This window comes from Hyalella azteca, unplaced genomic scaffold (assembly GCF_000764305.2).
Source record: "Hyalella azteca isolate HAZT.00-mixed unplaced genomic scaffold, Hazt_2.0.2 contig8288, whole genome shotgun sequence".
Lineage (NCBI taxonomy): Eukaryota > Metazoa > Arthropoda > Malacostraca > Amphipoda > Hyalellidae > Hyalella > Hyalella azteca.
In genome coordinates this window covers 37,725-57,845 of record NW_025938386.1, presented here as the reverse complement: position 1 = coordinate 57,845, position 20,121 = coordinate 37,725, and the positions used below count along the sequence as shown (strand labels likewise).

The window sequence follows — 20,121 nt, the reverse complement described above, 5'->3', positions numbered from 1 at the left end:
TATACCTTGTAAATTTTACCAGACATTTACAATGATATAGTAGCGTGATGCTCATCCGATATGAATATAGCGAGGCAACGGTCACGCTAATAACAATTTCATGGAAGAACCGACGATTACAATGATTATACAAGTGTGCAGTCAGATGTGAATATATTGACATTGATACATTTACGATCTGTCATAGATATATCGCATGTTATCAGGAGACTTGACTAAGGTGACACTGCTGTCAGGCTAAGCATTTTGCCACAAAGTTGAAGAAAACTCCATAAACATAAGCAAATCTTAACAAAAATCTATCTAGAATTGTATTCTTAAGGCCAGTTTCTGAATGCCTGGTTCTTGTCTCGCAGTTATGGCGTTAATATATGCAACAACCTATCGAACACTAAGGCAGACTCGCTTTATTCGAAGTAAAACATTTCTTTAGCATTACCAGGGAATTGTACGTGCAAAATAGTTTCATACTGATAAAGATTTGATGAATTATTTTAATAATACAGATCGGAAAGATTCTTGGAAACTATCGACACTACAACTTTTTACAGGCGTCTACTGTATCCCACATACTAAAAGTATTTTTTTAAATACCAAGATTACAATGCCCAAAATATAACATTGTTTCTATGGTAACTTTAATGATAATAAAAAATGTATCTACGCACAGGCGACCGTCACATTTTCGTTTACACCGACAAACGTTCGCTTTGCTTTAATCCACATTAGTCAGTGCTCCTGTTCCAGCTTTAAACATATTTTTTCCAACTATCATCGTGAATTTTCTGGGCTAATTTTAGTATATTTATGCGATTCACTTGACTTCTCAATAAAGTTTTGTAATTATTTAATTATAGGTTATTCTATTAAGCTTTATTATTATTATTATTATTATGCAATAAATTTCAATGACATTGAAGTGCTTTTAATATATGCATATGATAGTGCAAGTTGCATGGATATATTATGAATGGTACACATATATGGATGCCGGATGGTGCAAGTTACATGAATAAATAATGAATGATATACATTTTATGGATGCAGGATGGTGCACGTTACTTAGATATATAAAGCACAGTTAAATTTTACGGATTCCGGATGAGGCAAGTTCTATGGATATTTTCTTAGGAAGAATAAAATGCGATATTAAAAGAAATCCAACGCAAAAGAAATAAAATGTGAGTATTGAGTTAACGTTTATACTATATGAAGTAAAATTTAGAAAAAAATGCAAACTGAAACGCATGTCAAATAAATACTTATTCATCAAAAATCACATAATTTTAGTGTTCTAATATGGTTAGCCAGAAAATTTTCTCAAGTAATTCAACATAGACATTATTTTATTCCATTTTTTGTACATTTCAACAATTTTCATTCTTGGAATTTTATTTCGTATGGGAATACGCTAATCTACGGTTCAACCTCATTAAAATGTTATGAAAGGCCGACCAATGAATAAACATCAGTAAATATTAAAAAATACCATACAAAATCAGTAAAAAGCATAACAGCAAGCTATCCAACTTCAGCCAAAACGTTAGAGAGTTGCATTTAAACAAAGGTGCATTTATTATCAATGCAATATAGATGACACAGAGAAGATCCTCGAGTCTCTTGATTGTTGAAATAGTGCGTTTCTGAAAAAGTTCTTCTCCCATACCAATGAAAAATTTTACTTAATGTAGAACATTGGGAGACTTTTTCTATTACTTAATCGGCTTAGAACAAAATATTTATCTGCTTTCTACGGTCTACTGTACTGCTAGCCGATCTAACTTGGAGTCCTCTGAAGAAATCCAGCCAGAATAATATTCTGACGTTACTTAAGTGTCACAAAGATCAGATACGTTATCGTAGTTATTTAAACGGAAAGTGCAATATACATTGAATAATATTTTTCATATTGAAAATATTGCATAATATCTCTAGTATGGTCATTATGATTATTTTGAATGATATCTAGCATATGGTTACCGAAAGTCTTTTTCGGCTACATGATTATCCTAGAAAAGTTCAAGCGGGTTTTTAATGTAAGGTGGAAGTTATATTTCGATCTACATATGTGGCATGTGTACATCAAAAGCGAAATATCAAAGCTTTCGGGGTTATCAAATCGAGCGCGCAAAGACACGTGGAATAACAAAATTCATTTACCTTTTTCTTATTCCAGCAAAAGACGAGGGCATCTAATACACTCTCTTAAGAATAATCACTAAATTACTCCTCTGTTTTATCACTGGACGTGGCGAGCTTCCATAAGAGATATTGAACGTTATTAGTCACGCACAATGTAATTCCATATGATTTGTTGCCAGACTTTTACTAATTCCAAGGGAGCTCTCAGTCAGTATAGTGCATTGTGCTTGAGTGCCACGTACTTGAGTGCCACGTACTTGAGTGCCACGTACTTGAGTGCCACGTACTTGAGTGCCACGTACTCGAGTGCCACGTACTCGAGTGCCTCGTGCTTGAGTGCCACGTACTTGAGTACCTCGTGCTTGAGTACCTCGTGCTTGAGTGCCTCGTGCTTGAGTGCCACGTAATTGAGTGCGCGTACTCGAGTGCCACGTACTCGAGTGCCTCGTGCTTGAGTGCCACGTACTTGAGTACCTCGTGCTTGAGTGCCTCGTGCTTGAGTGCCACGTAATTGAGTGCCGCGTACTCGAGTGCCACGTACTCGAGTGCCACGTACTTGAGTGCCACGTACTTGAGTGCCACGTACTTGAGTACCTCGTGCTTGAGTGCCTCGTGCTTGAGTGCCACGTACTCGAGTGCCTCGTACTCGATTGACACGTACTTGAGTGCCACGTTCTCGAGTGCCACGTACTTGAGTGCCACGAGTTTTGTGTTGAATTTTTCAACTCATTTCAGTAATTTATCATAAAGATGAAAAAAAAGAAAAACTGGTCACTAGGTTATACACGCACGCTTGTATTTAAATCATATTGACATATTAAAATATTTGAAAGAAGGATCTGAAAATTGTTTCAGAATCGTGACAATACAATTGGTGTCAGTCCAATATCATCGGACCCGAATTTTCATTAAGCTATCATAGTCAATACTCTGCTCCACTCTATGCTAAGAGTATACACCGGTTAATCATAATGGAGTGTCAGTTGGGCCTTGGAGACCGTGTTTTGTGTCGGAATTAAGTCGCTGACGACGGCACATTTTGGCCAGTCTTTCGATGGGCGCCGTGGCGATGACCTGGAAGCTGTCTTGGCCTTTGGCTTCCTCTGTGGTCTCGCTATCTTGTCATAGTCAAACTTGTTTTTATTCATTCTCTTTAAAATTATTATAACTCATCGGATGCAAATTATTTGCTCATTTTTTCATGTTTAGTTTTTCTGACTAGGCTTGAGCTCTTTGTGAGCTTTGAACAGTAAAGAATTTATTACATGTACTTCCTTTTTAAATCATATTAAAAAGTTATTTCGACGTGTTAAGTGTTTCAAAACTCAATTCTGAGTATACCGACCATTTATTTTAATTACATTGAGAGCACTCGTGAAGTGATATTGAACAGACTAATTTTGTCATATTGCATGAAATTCTTAAATTACAGGCAATTATTCCATGTTATTATTAATTATTCCATAAATTCATAGCGAGTTTATTGTTCTTTCCTGCAGACTTTGCAGAAAATCCATTCAGCTTTGATCTTCAATTGCTAGCCGCTCAACAATGTGGTTGGCAGGATCGACGTTATTTTTGATCTGCTCGGTAATTCCGAAATTACATGGATTTCAAACTCGAGTTTGGGAGATATTCGAGATGGACATAACCTTACTACCTCCATGGTCGGTACTCCGGACTTATGCTTTGTCAGAAACTTCATGTCGGCTGCTCGGGAGTTCCCCCGACCTCCTAATAAACCTCGCCTGCTACAAAGACAACGAATGTCTGCTGGTCAACTCTAACCTCTCACTCGTCCGGTCAGCGCAAACTCCTGGTTGGGTTTGTCTCGAATCCCGAGGTTAGTGCCTACTTTGTTTTTTTTTTGTAAGTGCCTCTATGTTCATGAAAATAATAAAACTGCATTAAAGTTTACAATGATACGTCATAATAAGTATGATTGATGCTTACCGTTTCCAGTCAGTTATAAGGTGGATTGTATTTTAAAAATTGCGAATAGTGATCCAACTCAAAGCTATTTTTAATTTTACGACAAAGCAGATTAGCAGGCTAAAATTTTATGAGATGATGAGCTGTTATTTGCTGGTAGCCAAAAAGAATGCTGCTGGCAGACAATTTTCAAATTTATATTTGTATGGATTTACGACTATGATACTACTGTGACAGTGATTAATGAAATGAATTAAGCATTTCTTACTTTTGGCAGACATTTTATACTTTACCCACAAAATTAGTTGAATTTTTTAATTTACGTAATGAAATTTTTTTGGCCCAAAGACCTAGTGGTTGCTGGGTGAAAAAGCTGGATACATTTCAATTTTATTTCGTTCAAAATACATAAATTCAAGCGTTGCAAAACTCTTCTTCTTCTACTTGATAAGGAATGAAGTTGCATTCGAAACGTCGTAAAATTAAAATTACAATAAAATGTCCCTTGGAAACCTGATATTTGACTTTTCAGTTCCCATCAAGAGCCTAATTCACCGAATAGAGAAAAACAATAAGAAAATTGTCATAAGAAATACTCTCTGGTCTTCAATGAAACCTGCATAAATTTATTCAGTGTGCATCTCGTCCACGGGCGTGGCGGTCACTAAAGGCTTCCAGGAGGCAGACGCCGTGTGTCCTGCGAACTTCCGACGCGTCTGTACTTCTGATGGCATGAGAAGCCTGCGTGAGTTGAATTAGGACAAACCCTGTCGTCAGAGCTGGGCAGCGCTACTTTGAAATGTAGCGGCCGCTACTGCTACCGCTACATGCTCTAAATGTAGCTGCCGCTACGGCTACACGCTCTAAATGTAGCGGGCGCTACCGCTACCGCTACAATTGCTTAAATGTAGCGCCGCTACCGCTACCGCCACTGAAAATATAGCTGCCGTTAGTAGCGGCCGCTACATGTAGCGCGCTACTGTCCACCTCTGCCTTTCGTGTACTTTTCCATAAAACGATAAATTAACTGCATAATTCGTCCGGAATAATAAAAAATGTACTCCCTCTCTATTCCATTCTCGGTACTTTATAGCGACACGCTGGATACTGTTTCTTAACATCGATTGAACACTATTTAAAAAATGAAATAGTTATGCTTATAGCTTAAAAATACAGTTTCGTTAATACTGTGACGTTTCTTAACGTAAAATTTATTTGCCTTAGATTAATTGCTTAATTATATTAATTTATTAATTAGATTAATTAATACAATAATTTACCTTAGATTAGAGAACAACAGAATACGTTTAATAACGTACAATTGTTTTACCTTAGATTAATTAAATAATTAGATTATGCTCTAAATGTAGCGGGCGCTACCGCTACCGCTACAATTGCTTAAATGTAGCGCCGCTACCGCTACCGCCACTGAAAATATAGCTGCCGCTAGTAGCGGCCGCTACATGTAGCGCGCTACTGCCCACCTCTGCCTGGCGTGTACTTTTCTATAAAACGCTAAATTAACTGCATAATTCGTCGGGAATAATGAAAAATTTTCCTCCACTCTATTCCATTCTCGATACTTTATAGCTGGATACTGTTTCTTAACATCGATTGAACAATATTTAAAAAATGAAATACTTATGATCATGGTTTAAAATTACAGTTTTGTTAATACTGTGCCGTTTATTAACATAAAATTTATTAAATCAATTTACCTTAGATTAAAAAACAACAGAATGCTCAATGAATCAATATGCGTATTAAAAAATTCCCCAATTACTTTCTTTCCTAATTTTCTCAGCCTTGGCAAGCTTAGCTCATCCAAAGGCGACCAAATGCCAGCGTCCGTTCACAATGACAAGCTATGGCTGCGTGTTCCTAAACCTGAAGCCGTACACGCCGTGCGAGGCCCGTAGACTTTGTCTACTGTACGGTGGTGACCTAGCGTCTCCTGCAACACCCAATGACGTGAAAGCACTTCTCAATTACGTCCAGACTGATATAGGTGAATAATATAGATTATTACATGAGTTATTATTATTTGATTGATAATGTCGATATTTTTCAATAGAATACTTGTTTTGATTGCTATGTTGGCTCGTCGGCCGGCAATGGTGAGTTTGTTCTAAACAATGTTCTTATAGTCAACACTATTATTTCAATCTGCTGTCAGGCTGTGATTCATTATGGAATCATAAGTAATTTATATATAATTAAGTTAGTGAGTTCCAGATCACTAGATCCCATTGAATAATAATATCACTGAATATTAATGCATGTAACATGATGAAATTTATACTGGGAATCTAAGCTAATGCCCGTACCACATACAAATTCGTTCTGTAACTAGACTAATGTCTGAAAAAATTAGCTGATTAACCTTTGATATTTCATCAGGAACGCAATACCAAATCTGGATTGGGCTGTTCCGTTGGAACGGAAATTGGGAGTACATCCGGAATGGTCGGGATCCTGGCACCTTCGGTCAGGGGGACTGGGGACCGGACGAGCCCGATAACGGTCCCGGGGAATTTTGTGGGCGCGTCATATTTCACCAAGGCCAGATGATCGTGGGGGATCGGGCATGCACTTTTGCCTCTCAATCGCTCTGTGAAATTCATATTTAAAGTATTAATGTTTATTTGCTCTGAATCACGAATATTCACTTCTTTGTACGGTACTAGAAATCCTCAAGTGGAGTATCCCACAGTATGTTTTAAACGATAAAGAAAAAAGCACGCACATGAAATTTGTTTGTGTAATTAATGCATAACATATGAACGCACCAACTGTTCATAAAAAATTGAATTCAGCGCTAAAATAAAGCAGGAGGGATACACAAACAGGCTAAATAAAATAATGGTAGTAATAAATAACAATCGCCATATGTGCTTTTTTTGTTTGGTCATTATTCATATTTTAATATCGTTAAAGAAAATATATACAAGGTGCTGCCTTTAAAAATAATTTTTGCTTCAAGTTTTATCACAATAATGGAAAGTTATGATGATTTACACTGAACGTGAAAATTTTAAAAATTCATGAAAGTATAATTTAGAAGATTGTGGCTATCAAAGCTCAAATTTCTTCTAATCAATGCGGCTTATAAAATCTCTTAACTATGGGGAAAATATTTTAGAATTTTCCCTCTAAAAATAGCCAAACCTAACATGCTCATCTACTGATGCAAACAATGAAAGTTTGTAGATTGGCTGAGGAGGCCGTCGTTACACACATCTTTTCTTACGGTTATTGTTCCTTATTGTTCCTTTATTGCCTTTGTTCCTTTAAGACAAAGGACGATGAAAACGATAGAATGGTTGTACTATTAAGCTGCTCGTGATGGCATCGATGTTTAATGTACGCGTAAGCAGTGCAACTCTCATGAAGTTGATTGATTTGATTGCCTCGCACCCACTAATCAATTTTTCTTTCCTTGAACTGATACTGGAATACTAAGAAATTAGCAGAATTATAGTGTGTTTAAAAAATGAACAATAATCTTTTGTTAATTTATGATTTATATGTGATATTCAAGATCTCATTGCACAATCTTGCGTGCCAATTTTTCGTGCAATCGTGCTAAAAATCAGTATTCATTTAAACGGTCATCATCTAGCACTGATATGGGTTGGAAAATAAAGAAATGCATCTCAGTACTACTTGCTTGTATTTTAACCATTATTGCTAGTTTCTACCAACACTTTCATCACTACATATGGAAAGACAAAGTTTCTATTTATCTAAATAACACAATTTCATAACGTCTCAAAACTCAGCATTGAATTTAAGGTTAACACCAACTTCAACTGACCCTTATGTCAACAACATTAACTTATAAAGGATGAATTGCTTATGAATTTTTTTAATTAATTCACTTGCATTTATTTTTCCGTGTTTATGAATTATATTATCAATTCTCTGAATTGTACGCTAATCGTCTAATGTTCATCTAATTGATCAGTCGAGAAATTTCCCTTAAAGCGCGACCTTCTAATTTCAAGAATATTGGTTACCAAATAATTTCTTCAAATAATTAATATAATAATATCAATAATATATAATCAGTAATACTAATTTTTAAAATAAGTAATAAGTAAATGAGAATACAGGTGACAAATGATATCTTTTATAACTCGACTGTCATGCAGCTAATAAACTTTGTGGTTGAGCCTGAAGCTGCATTCCGCTAATGATGTCTCCAAATGAAATCACAGCACCATCAGCTCAGCATTAAAATTATTGTTCAACACTAAACCATACATAAAAAGCTAAACCATCTAAACATAATCGTTGTTTGTTAAGGATACTGTAAATTGTATTCACCTTCATTTTGTATTAGCATAAAACTGCTTGCTAATTATTTGACAGCAGTAAATAATTCATTAAAAAATTACTGGAGTTTGAAATAATTTATTTGAGCGATAGTGTGAAAATAAATGTACAACACCTGATTAGATCCGCAAAATATATCAAACAAAATTGAATTTGTTTAAATACAATTAAAATTGAGGGACACACACAATAAAATTTATTTCTCTCTTCAAAGTTGAGTAATTAAATTGTTATAAAAGAGCCTCCCATGCATCATGGGAGGCTCATTGCAGAACTTGTCCGGGTATACTGATTTGAAATTGCATCAAATTATTGCTTAGATAAAATAATTTGATTATATTGCAAGCAAAATATGAAGGGAAAACAGGATGGTGTCGTTCAACCCAATTGAAAATAATTAACGTGGTAATGGCGACACCAATAAATAAGCGGCCACTGATAACACGCCTATAATTTTCAAAAAGGTGTTGGTCCTTTGAGCGATTAGACAGTCTGAATTAGGGATAGGGATGAGCAAGAAAGATGTAAGTAGCATCTGAAACATTAGCAAAAAGTGGAAATTTCATCTGATGCTAAGGGTAGGAAAAATCGTGTAAACATGACTGAGTTTCAATTAATTTATGAACACAAAGCACGAAAATTGAAAGCTACTTCCAACCTGGATCCTGGCATCCATTGGCGTCTGAGAAGCCGTGGTTATCTTCAAGATTAGCTTTTGTAAAATATCAAAGTCTGATAAACATCATCAAGTTTGTTATTTAGGTGATTTGTGATTTTAAAATTTTATGCGCTGAAGAAAATAACTGATACAGCTTTCTAATTACTGATGTGAAATGGAATAACTTGAGAAGCACGAAAAAAATTGGATGAATTACATCTAAATTTTTATGAAAGATAGTTAAAAATTGGTTAAATGGAAAAAGGAATAAACTAACTACTGAAAACTTTTCTTTTATCTATGCGAAACATTTATTCCTCTAAAGAGCATACAAATATAAATTTTACCTGGAGAATTCGCAATTCAAAATCAACGAATGGATGTTACAAAATTTTAAGATGACATTGACAGATTCTCTTGCTTGTTAGACGCGAGTGAGTAATACGAGTACTGACAAATAAAAAGATCCCAATTATTCTTTCTAATCGCTCCTACTAAACACAAGAAAGTCTACGGAACGTAATAAAATATTTATGCATTAATAAATACATATTTATATATGTATTTTTTCAGAAATGTTCTAATTTCCACCTAGAGACAAAAATATAACACACACATTTGAAGGACCTAAAATGATCGCTCCGGCAATAACTTCAATGATACTCTTGACGAAACAACAGAAGTAATAGTGAGCGGAATAAAAAGTGATATTTTCCAGAACAACAACAAATTAGCTATCCTCAGTTCAGCAAACATTATTCTTATAATAAATTATTAGTAATACAGGTAAATAAATCATAGTTTTACGTACACGAAGCAGACTTAAAATAATTCTAGACAGTCATGAAGTGGAAGAGAATAAAATGTCCGACTTTAGGTCAGATCGTTGGAGTCGAATCGTCAAGCCTTAACTTATAGAAGACATTGGGGCCAAGAATTGTGGAATGATGTGTTAGAATTCTGAAAAAATTATCTTTTGGTATTACAAAAAGCTAAATAAATATTCTTAGCATTGTATCATCTTCATCATTATTCAATTACTTTAAATCCTGAGGATGGACATTTACATCCAACTTAAACTTCAGTCATGCATAAATAGATTGAATAGATTTTTCCTTTCTAAGAAGTTGAAAAAGCATCGCAGAGGTCAAGATACATAGCATTGCTTCGGAAATCCCAAGGCTCGGAATTAAAAATACCAATAAAATTAGAGGATATCTCGGGGGACTTGCTGGCTCCTTCATTTAAAGGATATCTTGAATGCGATGAACTTGTTGGCTCCTTCAACTAAATGATATCATGAATGATATGGACTTGTTGGCTCATTCAATCAAAAGATATCAAGAAAGCGATGGACTACCAAGGATCTTCCTTCATTCCAAGGATCTGAAACTGAATTTTAGACCCTCCGAAAAAATAAAAGGGGAATTTCCCACTTTGGGGGAAAATAAAAGGGGAATTTCCCACTTTGGGGGACAATACGAGGGGAATTTCCCACAACAATGAGAGGAGTGAAAATAATTTAGACAACAGCCTGAACATTTCCTAAGGGAGGAGGGGAAGGGAATTCACAAGATTCCTATTATTTATTAATATTTTATAAGACTAAATCCATTATTAAACGAACCATATATAAATTGACACTGAATGTAAAATAAGACATAACAAATTAGTAATAAATAAGGGTGTAAGAATGAAGAAAATACATATAATATTCAAGATTTCTGTACAACTTTCTAAGCTGTTTGAAATAACCGTGAAAAAACGGTGCAACCGTCATTCCAGTGACTGGCCGCCCCGTGAATTGAACCGTTTCGACGTTTTTTTCAAACGTGGTACGGGATGCTTGTATTAAATTTTGAAAAATCGGCGACACGATCCTTTTTTATGCGCCGGCCGGCCATTGAAGTGCCAGTAAGACCGTTTTACGGAGAGCTTTCGAACAGTGGATACACTGTTAGAAAAATTACCGTTAACGGTATTACCGGCGTTTCAGTGGCCGGTCAGCACGTGAAAAGAAACACAGTGTCACCATTTTTATTCTAATTTAACACTAGAAATCCGTAAAACATCTGATAAAAACGGCGAAACAGTTTATTTTCACGGGGCGGCCGGCCACTAGAACGCCAGTGGTTTTTCACCGTTTTTTTCTAACAGTGGATATAGGCTTGGCATCACCACATCGAACATTACTACATATTTGGCACTACGGGGCAGGACGGATGCTACGGGGACGTGAAAAATTGCTGAAATATTTGGAATACACTGAATTTGGAACAATTATTTATTGATTTTGAATAGGAAAAACTAGTATTAGTATTTTATGGAATAGGAAATATTAAGTTTTCAAGGAAGTTATATCTGCACCAATAACTCTTTCTCACTTGACATCTATATATTCAATTTTTCACGAAAATCCATTTTAAATCCATTGATTTTCATATAAAATGAATTTAGTTTAATCGAAAATGTATCAATTTCACAAAAAAAGAATCATAATTAGGAATTCAGCATAATCATAATTCGGCAATTGTAATTATAATTAAAGTTTCGATCTGACCATGCTCAATCATCCGATGCTGCTACTGATTTGTTATATACCAGCAGAAAATATAAATAATAGGTAATGAGCGAAATAAGACCAAATTCAGTGCATTCCACAAATTCAACACATACTCCTGATCAACTACGTTACTTGACTATCTCCGTCCGCATGAAATTATAAATAAAAACATAATTCTTATAGAATTATTTCATAGAACAAATTAGTAACTTAATATCTCTCCTCTTGAGGAACAAAATCAATGCTTCTCTGCTCCGAACTGCCTTGTATAAATCAATTGACTCTAGTTTAGTTAAACACATCCCTAGTAATTTTTCTATTTAGATTCTATTAATTTATTGAGTTGTTAATATCCCACTTAATCGGTCTGATGAACGGTAATTATTAAAGAAAAACGCTAGCATCAAATTTGTGATCTTCACGATTCCTAGTTATTTGATAAACAGACCTAGTAAAACGAACTAATTTTCGATCAAGATATATTTTTTTGACAAAAAAGTTCATATAGCAACATGTCTTCTAGAGTTTGATTTCTCTCAAGGATATTGATGCTCCGAACATGTTTACACTGATCAACAAGCACGAGGAACATTCAAAGAAACAAATATAATCAACAGCACCAAGTAACCGTAAAGCTAAGATTACAAGTTATTGCTGTGATTTAGAGAAGCCCTGTTCATTTTTGATTATGTTGGCATCTTTGAACTCGCACAAAATATCGAACATCAATCCATCGGATAACACACATTAAAATTGTTAACAGTTCACAACCTGTAATTATTCCTCCTTTACCAACACTTCCCATTCATTAACGATAACACTGCCACAAAAAAACTAATCCGTAAATTTTGATATCATGCATTTTACTTCAATCTTCATTGTGCGTATGCATTATATTGCTCATCATACCAGTCCCAAGATGGCTGATATTCATGTAGTTTTCGGATAGCTATTTTATTCTCCATTATTGATTAAATTCGTGCTATTCCCACTATAAAAGCTATTTTACTAACTACACAGAAGCAAATTGGGTGACATTAAAAAGAACGTAATTTTAGCTTCCTGCACGAATTATTCAGATTTAGCATAGTTGTCTTTTAAGTTGATTATACCATCTTCTGAAATTACTATAATTTTTTTACCCCCAGATGAAAAAAAAACAGCTAGTTCATAACTTTCTTATCCCCGCTTTCAAATATACGAACGTAACAAAAACTTCAGTCGTCCAAGCTTTTCAAAAACTTTTCCTCTCATATACAACTGTAATAGTCCAGTCCTTCAGAGCAGGGACACAGTTTCTTGAGAATTTCGTGCCCCATTGCAGCCATATATTTTCCTAACTCATTCATTTCTACTATATATAAGATAGTAAATATAATTCCACCAGTATTGCTCGGTCTTTCACTTCTCGGCTTTAAAAATTTCAATATATTTCTGCATCTAAAAAAAGATCTTCATTTAAACCTGTAGTAATTTCGCCCCGAAAATACTCTGGCACGAAGAGATCCTCCTTCACCTTTCCGATTGTCAGTTGCGGGCTTGGCTTTTTTTGCTGGAGTGTTGTTATTATCTTCTTTGACTCCTTCCATCCAACTGACACCTTTTATACTTCTTCCAAGCCGCGATGACTTGCTTTTTCCTCCTTTGAAGGGCGGTACTATCCTCTCTTTCCTTACATTTATGGATACATCTTCATTTTTATCCATGTCAGAGCGACGTGTCTCTTCAAGGAGGATCTTTTTCTTCGATGTTTTCTCTATCCCATGTAAATTCGTTACCCCATCTCCTTGGGAGCAGCTAAGAATTTCGTTACCAATTCTTTGACCATCACAGTTTTCTCGGTCTCGAAGTGCTGATGGCTCGTGGCCGATCCGAAGTCCTGCAGGCAGCAAGGATCTGTAGGACCGAACAGTGGCCGTGGAAGCCGAAGATGAGGAGCAGGATGACAAGTCCAACTCTCGACTCAGAGATCCTTCTCGGGAAGATTTACTACTCGATAACGGGTCGTATTTTGAACCTGGCGAGTTACTCTCAAGCGAATTGTAATTAGGGGAAGGTGACTTGCAGAAGAAAGATTCCAGTTTAGACAAAGAATTGGTATACGCACTTGAGCCGGTTTTCTTCGAGCTAGACGATTTTGACATTGTCTGACTTCTGTGAAAGGACAAATATTTTTTGTTCCCGGTGGTTGACTCCGAGGTGATTGGCAGCGTTTTAGTGTGCGTGAGGGATTTACTTATCTTACTTGTGGTTGAAGATGAACCATCGCAGGCACTGGAATGACACGAACTGGCAGTAAATGAAATGGACTTAGTAACCTTAGTTTCAGCTGACGATAGGGCAATGGACGCGCGAGAGAGTGTAGACTTTGAGGAACTTGAAACACTTTGCGAGGAAACTGCACTTCTGAAGGACACAGAGCTGTTGGTGGATAATCTACTAGTGCTACTACGGCTGCTGCAATTGGAGGAAGTACTTGCGATGCTTTTGCTGGAAGATGCCGGTCGAATCACTGTCTCATCGGGCGTCCCGTTAGACTTCTTAGCTAGACGAGACGAACTCGACGATGACTTCGGCAAACTACGTATCTTGGACGAATTCTTGTTCTTGGACGAAAGGCTTTTGGTGGAGACGCTTTTTGTCATAGGCCGGTTTGACACCGTAGATTTTGCAGCAGTTTTCAAACTCGAGCTGCTTCTGCTGCTTGCCATAGCAGCGAGAGGTAACTCGGTTGAGCTGTCGCCTGTGTAGCTATAGAAAAAGTACTTGGGATTTTCTCTGTACGAGAATTTGCTTGGTAGCTTGGCCTCATTAGTAGTCGAAGTAGAAATTTTCTTACCTGGCTTTGCGGTTGACTTCTTTGCCTTGGATTTCAAGCCTTCCTGTGCAGGAGCTAATGTATTTCCGGTTTCCTTTGAATTCACAGGATGCTTTGTGACGTGATCATTCTCATGCTCTTCCTTTACAATGCAGTTATTAGGGGTCTTTTTGTCCTTCATGTCGCTTGGTATTTTTTTAGAAGAGTCTTTCGGCAAAATTAGATCGTACTTCATTTCATGTCGTGTACGAGAAACGACTTCTTTCGTGCCAGTTTGTTCGCATTTTGGTGGGTCAACCATAAATCTAGAAAACCCTACATCTTTTCGTACAGCTGCGTCTCTTGATTTATAAACTGGAGTACTTTTGCTCAATCTTAAAGCTGAATGGACCGTTGTAATAGATCCATCGGTTTCGTCTCGGCATATTTTAATTTCGACCTCCGGTTCTGCACTTGACATTGGGGTTTCTCCCTCACACCTTGCCTGATCGTTCCATGAACAACCTCCGTGATCTTCTTCATACTCTGATATTTTTCGGTAAAAACCTATTCCATCTTGCGAGTCGTCGCGCTTAGAAAATGATGAACAACAATAATGTTCCTCACAATCAACTTGTTCACCATCACTTCCATTATCACTGTCATCGCTATCTTCGTTTCGACGTGCTGCTTCCCCGGGTTTGGGGAGTAGCTGGAAGTAACATCGAGGTGATGACTCATTTACTCTCTCCGACGGGGAATTTGGCGAGGACGGAGGAGTGTGAGGAGTGAGGGACGGAATACGGGGGGAAGATCCCCCACTGTTAGGCGGGAAAGGGGATGCAAGAGAAGACTTGAAGGAAGATAACGATGACGAAGAAAGGGAAAGAGAGGATGATGATGATTGGGAAGACAACGACAAGAATGATGCAGTGGGGGAAGATGAAAGTGGGGAGGGTGGGCAAATGTCAGAGGGAAGCTCCAGCTGAGATAGTAGCCGCTGAGCGCCCCTGCAAGAGAAAATGTTTCAGACTAGACAAGTTAAAGAACGTTAAGCTTATCAATATCTAGAACTATTTTTCCATAATCAAAGCCGCATGAAGAAAGTTTATCTCTTAAATGTGCGGAGTGTAGCGTGTTTAGCAGCCATGATTCTTATGTATCTAACGATATCAGTTGGGTTCAGCGATCATTGTATTAAGCTCATGAATGCACTATCGTCTACACTTCAAAAAATAATTAAATAAAGTAATTTCTTAAACTTCGTTCCTGAATATGAATGAATAAGCGTAATGACCTGGTAACACTTGTATTTAAAAAGATAAATGCCTGATTATTTGTTCAGCATTTAAAATAAAAAAATATGTATTTTCACATCCATCTTACCTCAACCGTATGACAGAGCGTCTGTCAGTCTGCCTGTCTGACGTCACCTCAGAGCACTCGGTGATGGTTGGCAGTCGCGCGATACCTTCCTGCATTGCACAAAAAAAATTCAGTTAATTACATGCATGAAGTAAAATTTTATTTGATGCACGTTGAACGCAAATAACCCCTACTACCTGGTGAAAATTTCTGAAAAATCTTAAATGTTAATACTTGTTTATACAAATGATGTTTGGTAGTATAATTTTAAGGATGTCAAAACTCATCATCGATTAATTCCGCCTTATAATTGACATTATACATTATAGTATGGAATTTAATTCATTCATGATGCGCAATTTAGTCAGAAATACGAAAATAATCGACAATTAGTGTCTATAAAGTAAAGGTATTGAAATACTTTTGCATAGCAGAAGATAGTTGAATGTGGGTCACTTTTACCGTAGAGTTAAATAGAAGCAAACTAGGAAACAAATTGAACTCACTAAAAATTGAGCGAAAGTTTGTTCATCTACGAGCTTTTGCTCGTGATTTAATTGGAAAATAAATACTTTTAAAAAAGTTTTTCACTATATAAACAAAATGATACCATTAATTTTTCTGACTAAATAGCTGCGTCTTTAGTCAGAATACGCAGAATATTTTTTCTAACCCTTACCTGCGGTGCAATTTTATTCTCTCTAATATGAACTCTAATATTTCTGGCGCCCAGTGGCATGGGCTCAGCGATGTAGTAACCGTGACGTCGTAACGTCTCTGGCAGTCTGGGGTCGTGGGGGTATCGTGATACGACGTGCAGAGACGTCCCCAGTCTCCGAGAGGGCCCAGAGGGACTGAGGGGCCCACAGGGACTGAGGGGCCCACGGGGACTGAGAGGACCCCGGGGACTGAGGGGCCCTCGGGGACTGAGGGGCCCACGGGAACTGAGGGGACCAAGGTGCAGGCCCGAGCTTGCAGGAGGGGACAAGATGGCGGGCTGAGAAGAAACAGGCTGGGACGGTAATCCCAATGGGGACGGAATTGTTTTGATGGACCTCTTCCCGGGAATCTGAAAATAGTTATTAATAATAAAAAAAATATAATAATAATAATAATAATAATTCAAACATTTATAATTTTGCGACAAGGTAATGATATTAGATACGTAGCGGAATCATCACTAATCCGCTTCAATTCAATAATTACTCGCTAATCACTTTTATTCGTATAAATCAGTAAATTAATATTCAATAACACGTCACGCATGACGCGGCAAGATGGCGGAGGGTGACTCACCGCGGGGGGGCGGGGGGTGCGGACGCGGCCGGCTTCGCCGTCGCTACAGGAACCTGCTGCAGTAGCATTTATAAGTTATTTATTATATCAAAGATTTTATGTATTATTTCATAACAATGTTAGTTTTTGAGGTATTTTAAGTCGAATAATTAGTTATTTATTATCTCAAAGCTTCAATGCATTATTTCATAACAATGTTAGTTTTCGAGGCATTTTAAATCAAAGACAGAAAGTATTTTTTAATATTTGAGTTCAGTGTGGTTGCGATCAGGGTATTGAGTGAGTGAGTTGGAGGTTCGATACCTGAAGCTAATTGTAAAATTATGGTCGATCGCGCCTGCTGCGAGAAGTATTAATTATTTATTATCTCAAAAATTTTATGTATTATTTCATAACAATGTTAGTTTTTGAGGTATTTCAAATCAAAGACAGAAAGAATTTTTAATACTTGAGTTCGGTGTGGTTACGATCACAATATTGGGAGAGTGAGTTTGAGGTTCGATACTTGCAGCTAGTTGTAAAAATTACGGTCGAAATCCTCAAATTTATCGAGTAGTTAAGAATCAGGCAACAGGCCAACATGGCCTAAACAAAGCTGACATCCGTATATTACTATATTATTAGTATATATCACCCTAGCCTTCATCGAGGTAATATAAAATAGAAAAGTTGAACATCCAAACAACACAGATATTTTATTCTCTAATTTTATTCCTTCAATAACATATCACTAAATAAAACCAAACTCTTATAATACAATTGATGTTTCTCATGCCTCACCAGACAAAACAGAATTAACGGAAGAAAATGAATGGAGGGATTGAGAGGCTGGCAGTGAATCCGCTCTGTCTCTTCGCCTGTCTTGCCGCCTGTCTCCCAGACAGAACTGACTCACAGACGACGGGATGCCTGAAGTCGACTGCCGCAGACGCAGGATCTTCGCCCTGCAGACGACGCAGCGCAGAGGCAGCTGACGCTGCGATACTGCAACCTGAGGNTTTCGCCCTACAGACGACGCAGCGCAGAGGCAACTGACGCTGCGATACTGCAACCTGAAGAACGATACGATCACGCGTACTGTCGGCGGGAAACACTATAAATTTTACGATAAAATCCGTAAATTGTGCGGTCAACACCGTAAATTTTACGATAAAAACCGTAAATTGTGCGGTCAACACCGTAAATTTTACGATAATAACCGTAAATTTTGCGGTAAACACCGTAAATTTTACTATAAAATCCGTAAATTTTCCTGGGAACACAGTAAATTGTGCGGTCAATACCGTAAATTTTACGGTCATTACCGTAAATTTTACGATAATAACCGTAAATTGTCCGGGGAACACAGTAAATTGTACGATAATAACAATATTTACGATGAACAATAATAATAAATAATATTACGGACAATAATAATACCAAGGATAATAATTACGATAAATTGTCCTGGGAACACAGTAAATTGTGCGATCAATACAGTAAATTTTACGGTCAAAGCCGTGTATTGTAAGGTCAATGCCGTAAATTTTACGGTCATTACCGTAGATTTTACGGCCATTACTGTAAATTTTTCGGCCATTACCGTAAATTTTACGACGGGAACACAGTACATTTTGTGGTCAACATAGTTCATTTTACGGTCAAAGCCGTGTATTGTAAGGTCAATGCCGTAAATTTTACGGTCACTACCGTAAATTTCATGATCAGTTCCGTAAATTTATTATCAATATCGTACATTTCAAGGTCAACACTTGACCTGGTCACACCGTCTTGTGAACGATGTGGTTTCTTTCCCATTTAACAATGAATTATTAAGCCTCTTATTCCTCATAGAAGGAGAAAAATGTCACCAAAACAAATTTTGTCAGACCTAACCGCAGTTACCAATTACCGCAATTTTTAGGTTAAATAAACTTATCTTACGAATACCATAATCAATATCTATTTCATCAGGTATTTAATTATTTCATTTACCTGGATTGTTTTAACAAAACATTTCCTGCACACGACGCGATGGCCGCACGGGAACGTCTGCATCGTCGCCTTCGCGTTCACGCAGATCACACACTGAAATGTTTTTTAAAAATCTCAGTCTATCCTGGCATTATTTGTATCTCTAACTTCTTAGGCTTATTTCTATAGGCTTATTTCCATAGACCAGAAACATGGTCTTGTTTATATATGGTGCCCAGACTCGGCAATAATGGGAGGCTGGACATCGCGTTTAAAAGAGTTATCCTTAATATGAACGGGTCACGCTAACACATATTGATCGAGGTCCCATTATGAGATCCGGAAATAAGTTTGCATCAAAAAAACAGAACCACATCGCTGCATATTTGACAGTTATGTCCTTGAGTGATCAGATAATATCTTGCTCGGATGACGTGACTCTGGCTTGGATGTTAAAAGTTTCCTTTTTATTGAATTTTATCATAACAAAACAAAAAAGAAGAATCAAGTTCTTAAGATCGTCGCGGGTCATAATTAAGGCTCTGTATTTTACATAAATGGATTTTCACAATTTATTTTTGCAAAATTTATAGCCAATTTATGTTTTCAACTTTATAAAATAATATGAGGGCAAAACTTACATTAAAAGTTACAATTAAAATTCCATATTGGCATCGTTGTGGACACTCGTGGCATCTAGGGAGACATCAAATGGTAAGGCCTCAGCTATGAAACTTTCCAGAGTTGAACTCTAGCTCCAGAGAAAAATATTTTTCGAGTTTTGACTCAAGGCGTCTTAGGAAATTCAATTACGCGTGTCTGTTTGTCTTCTCTTTACGTTACTTTAATTCAATATAAGAAGTAATAATGCACACTGCAGCGCCAGCGCCGGGAACTTCACTCAAGTTGCAATGGCAGACGGACGCTGCATGGCGACTAGATACCTTACGAAACAGCGACTAGATACCTTACGAAACAGCGACTAGATACCTTACGAAACAGTGACTAGATACCGTACGAAACAGTGACTAGATACCGTACGAAACAGTGACTAGATACCGTACGAAACAGTGACTA

General features: G+C 37.0%; 2 protein-coding genes across 2 annotated transcripts in view; one reads left to right on the top strand and one right to left on the bottom strand.

Moving 5' to 3' along the window:
- Nucleotides 1-3,674: 3,674 nt before the first annotated feature.
- LOC125178248 lies at nt 3,675-6,704 on the top strand. Its single transcript, XM_047881546.1, has 4 exons — nt 3,675-3,985; nt 4,709-4,819; nt 5,879-6,082; nt 6,475-6,704. Exons 1-4 carry the CDS (start codon nt 3,694-3,696, stop codon nt 6,702-6,704), a joined length of 837 nt encoding a protein of 278 aa, XP_047737502.1. The 5' UTR covers nt 3,675-3,693.
- A 4,872-nt stretch (nt 6,705-11,576) lies between these two features.
- Nucleotides 11,577-20,121, bottom strand: part of LOC125178247 — a 13,485-nt gene continuing 4,940 nt past the window's right edge. Inside the window, exons 3-8 of the mRNA XM_047881545.1 lie at nt 19,066-19,158; nt 17,987-18,143; nt 17,092-17,147; nt 16,475-16,864; nt 15,817-15,905; nt 11,577-15,440 (exon numbers count right to left, since the gene is read on the bottom strand). Of these exons, the coding sequence (XP_047737501.1) occupies nt 13,088-15,440; nt 15,817-15,905; nt 16,475-16,864; nt 17,092-17,147; nt 17,987-18,143; nt 19,066-19,158 (3,138 nt within the window). The 3' untranslated portion in view covers nt 11,577-13,087. The remainder of the gene's footprint in view (nt 15,441-15,816; nt 15,906-16,474; nt 16,865-17,091; nt 17,148-17,986; nt 18,144-19,065; nt 19,159-20,121) is intronic.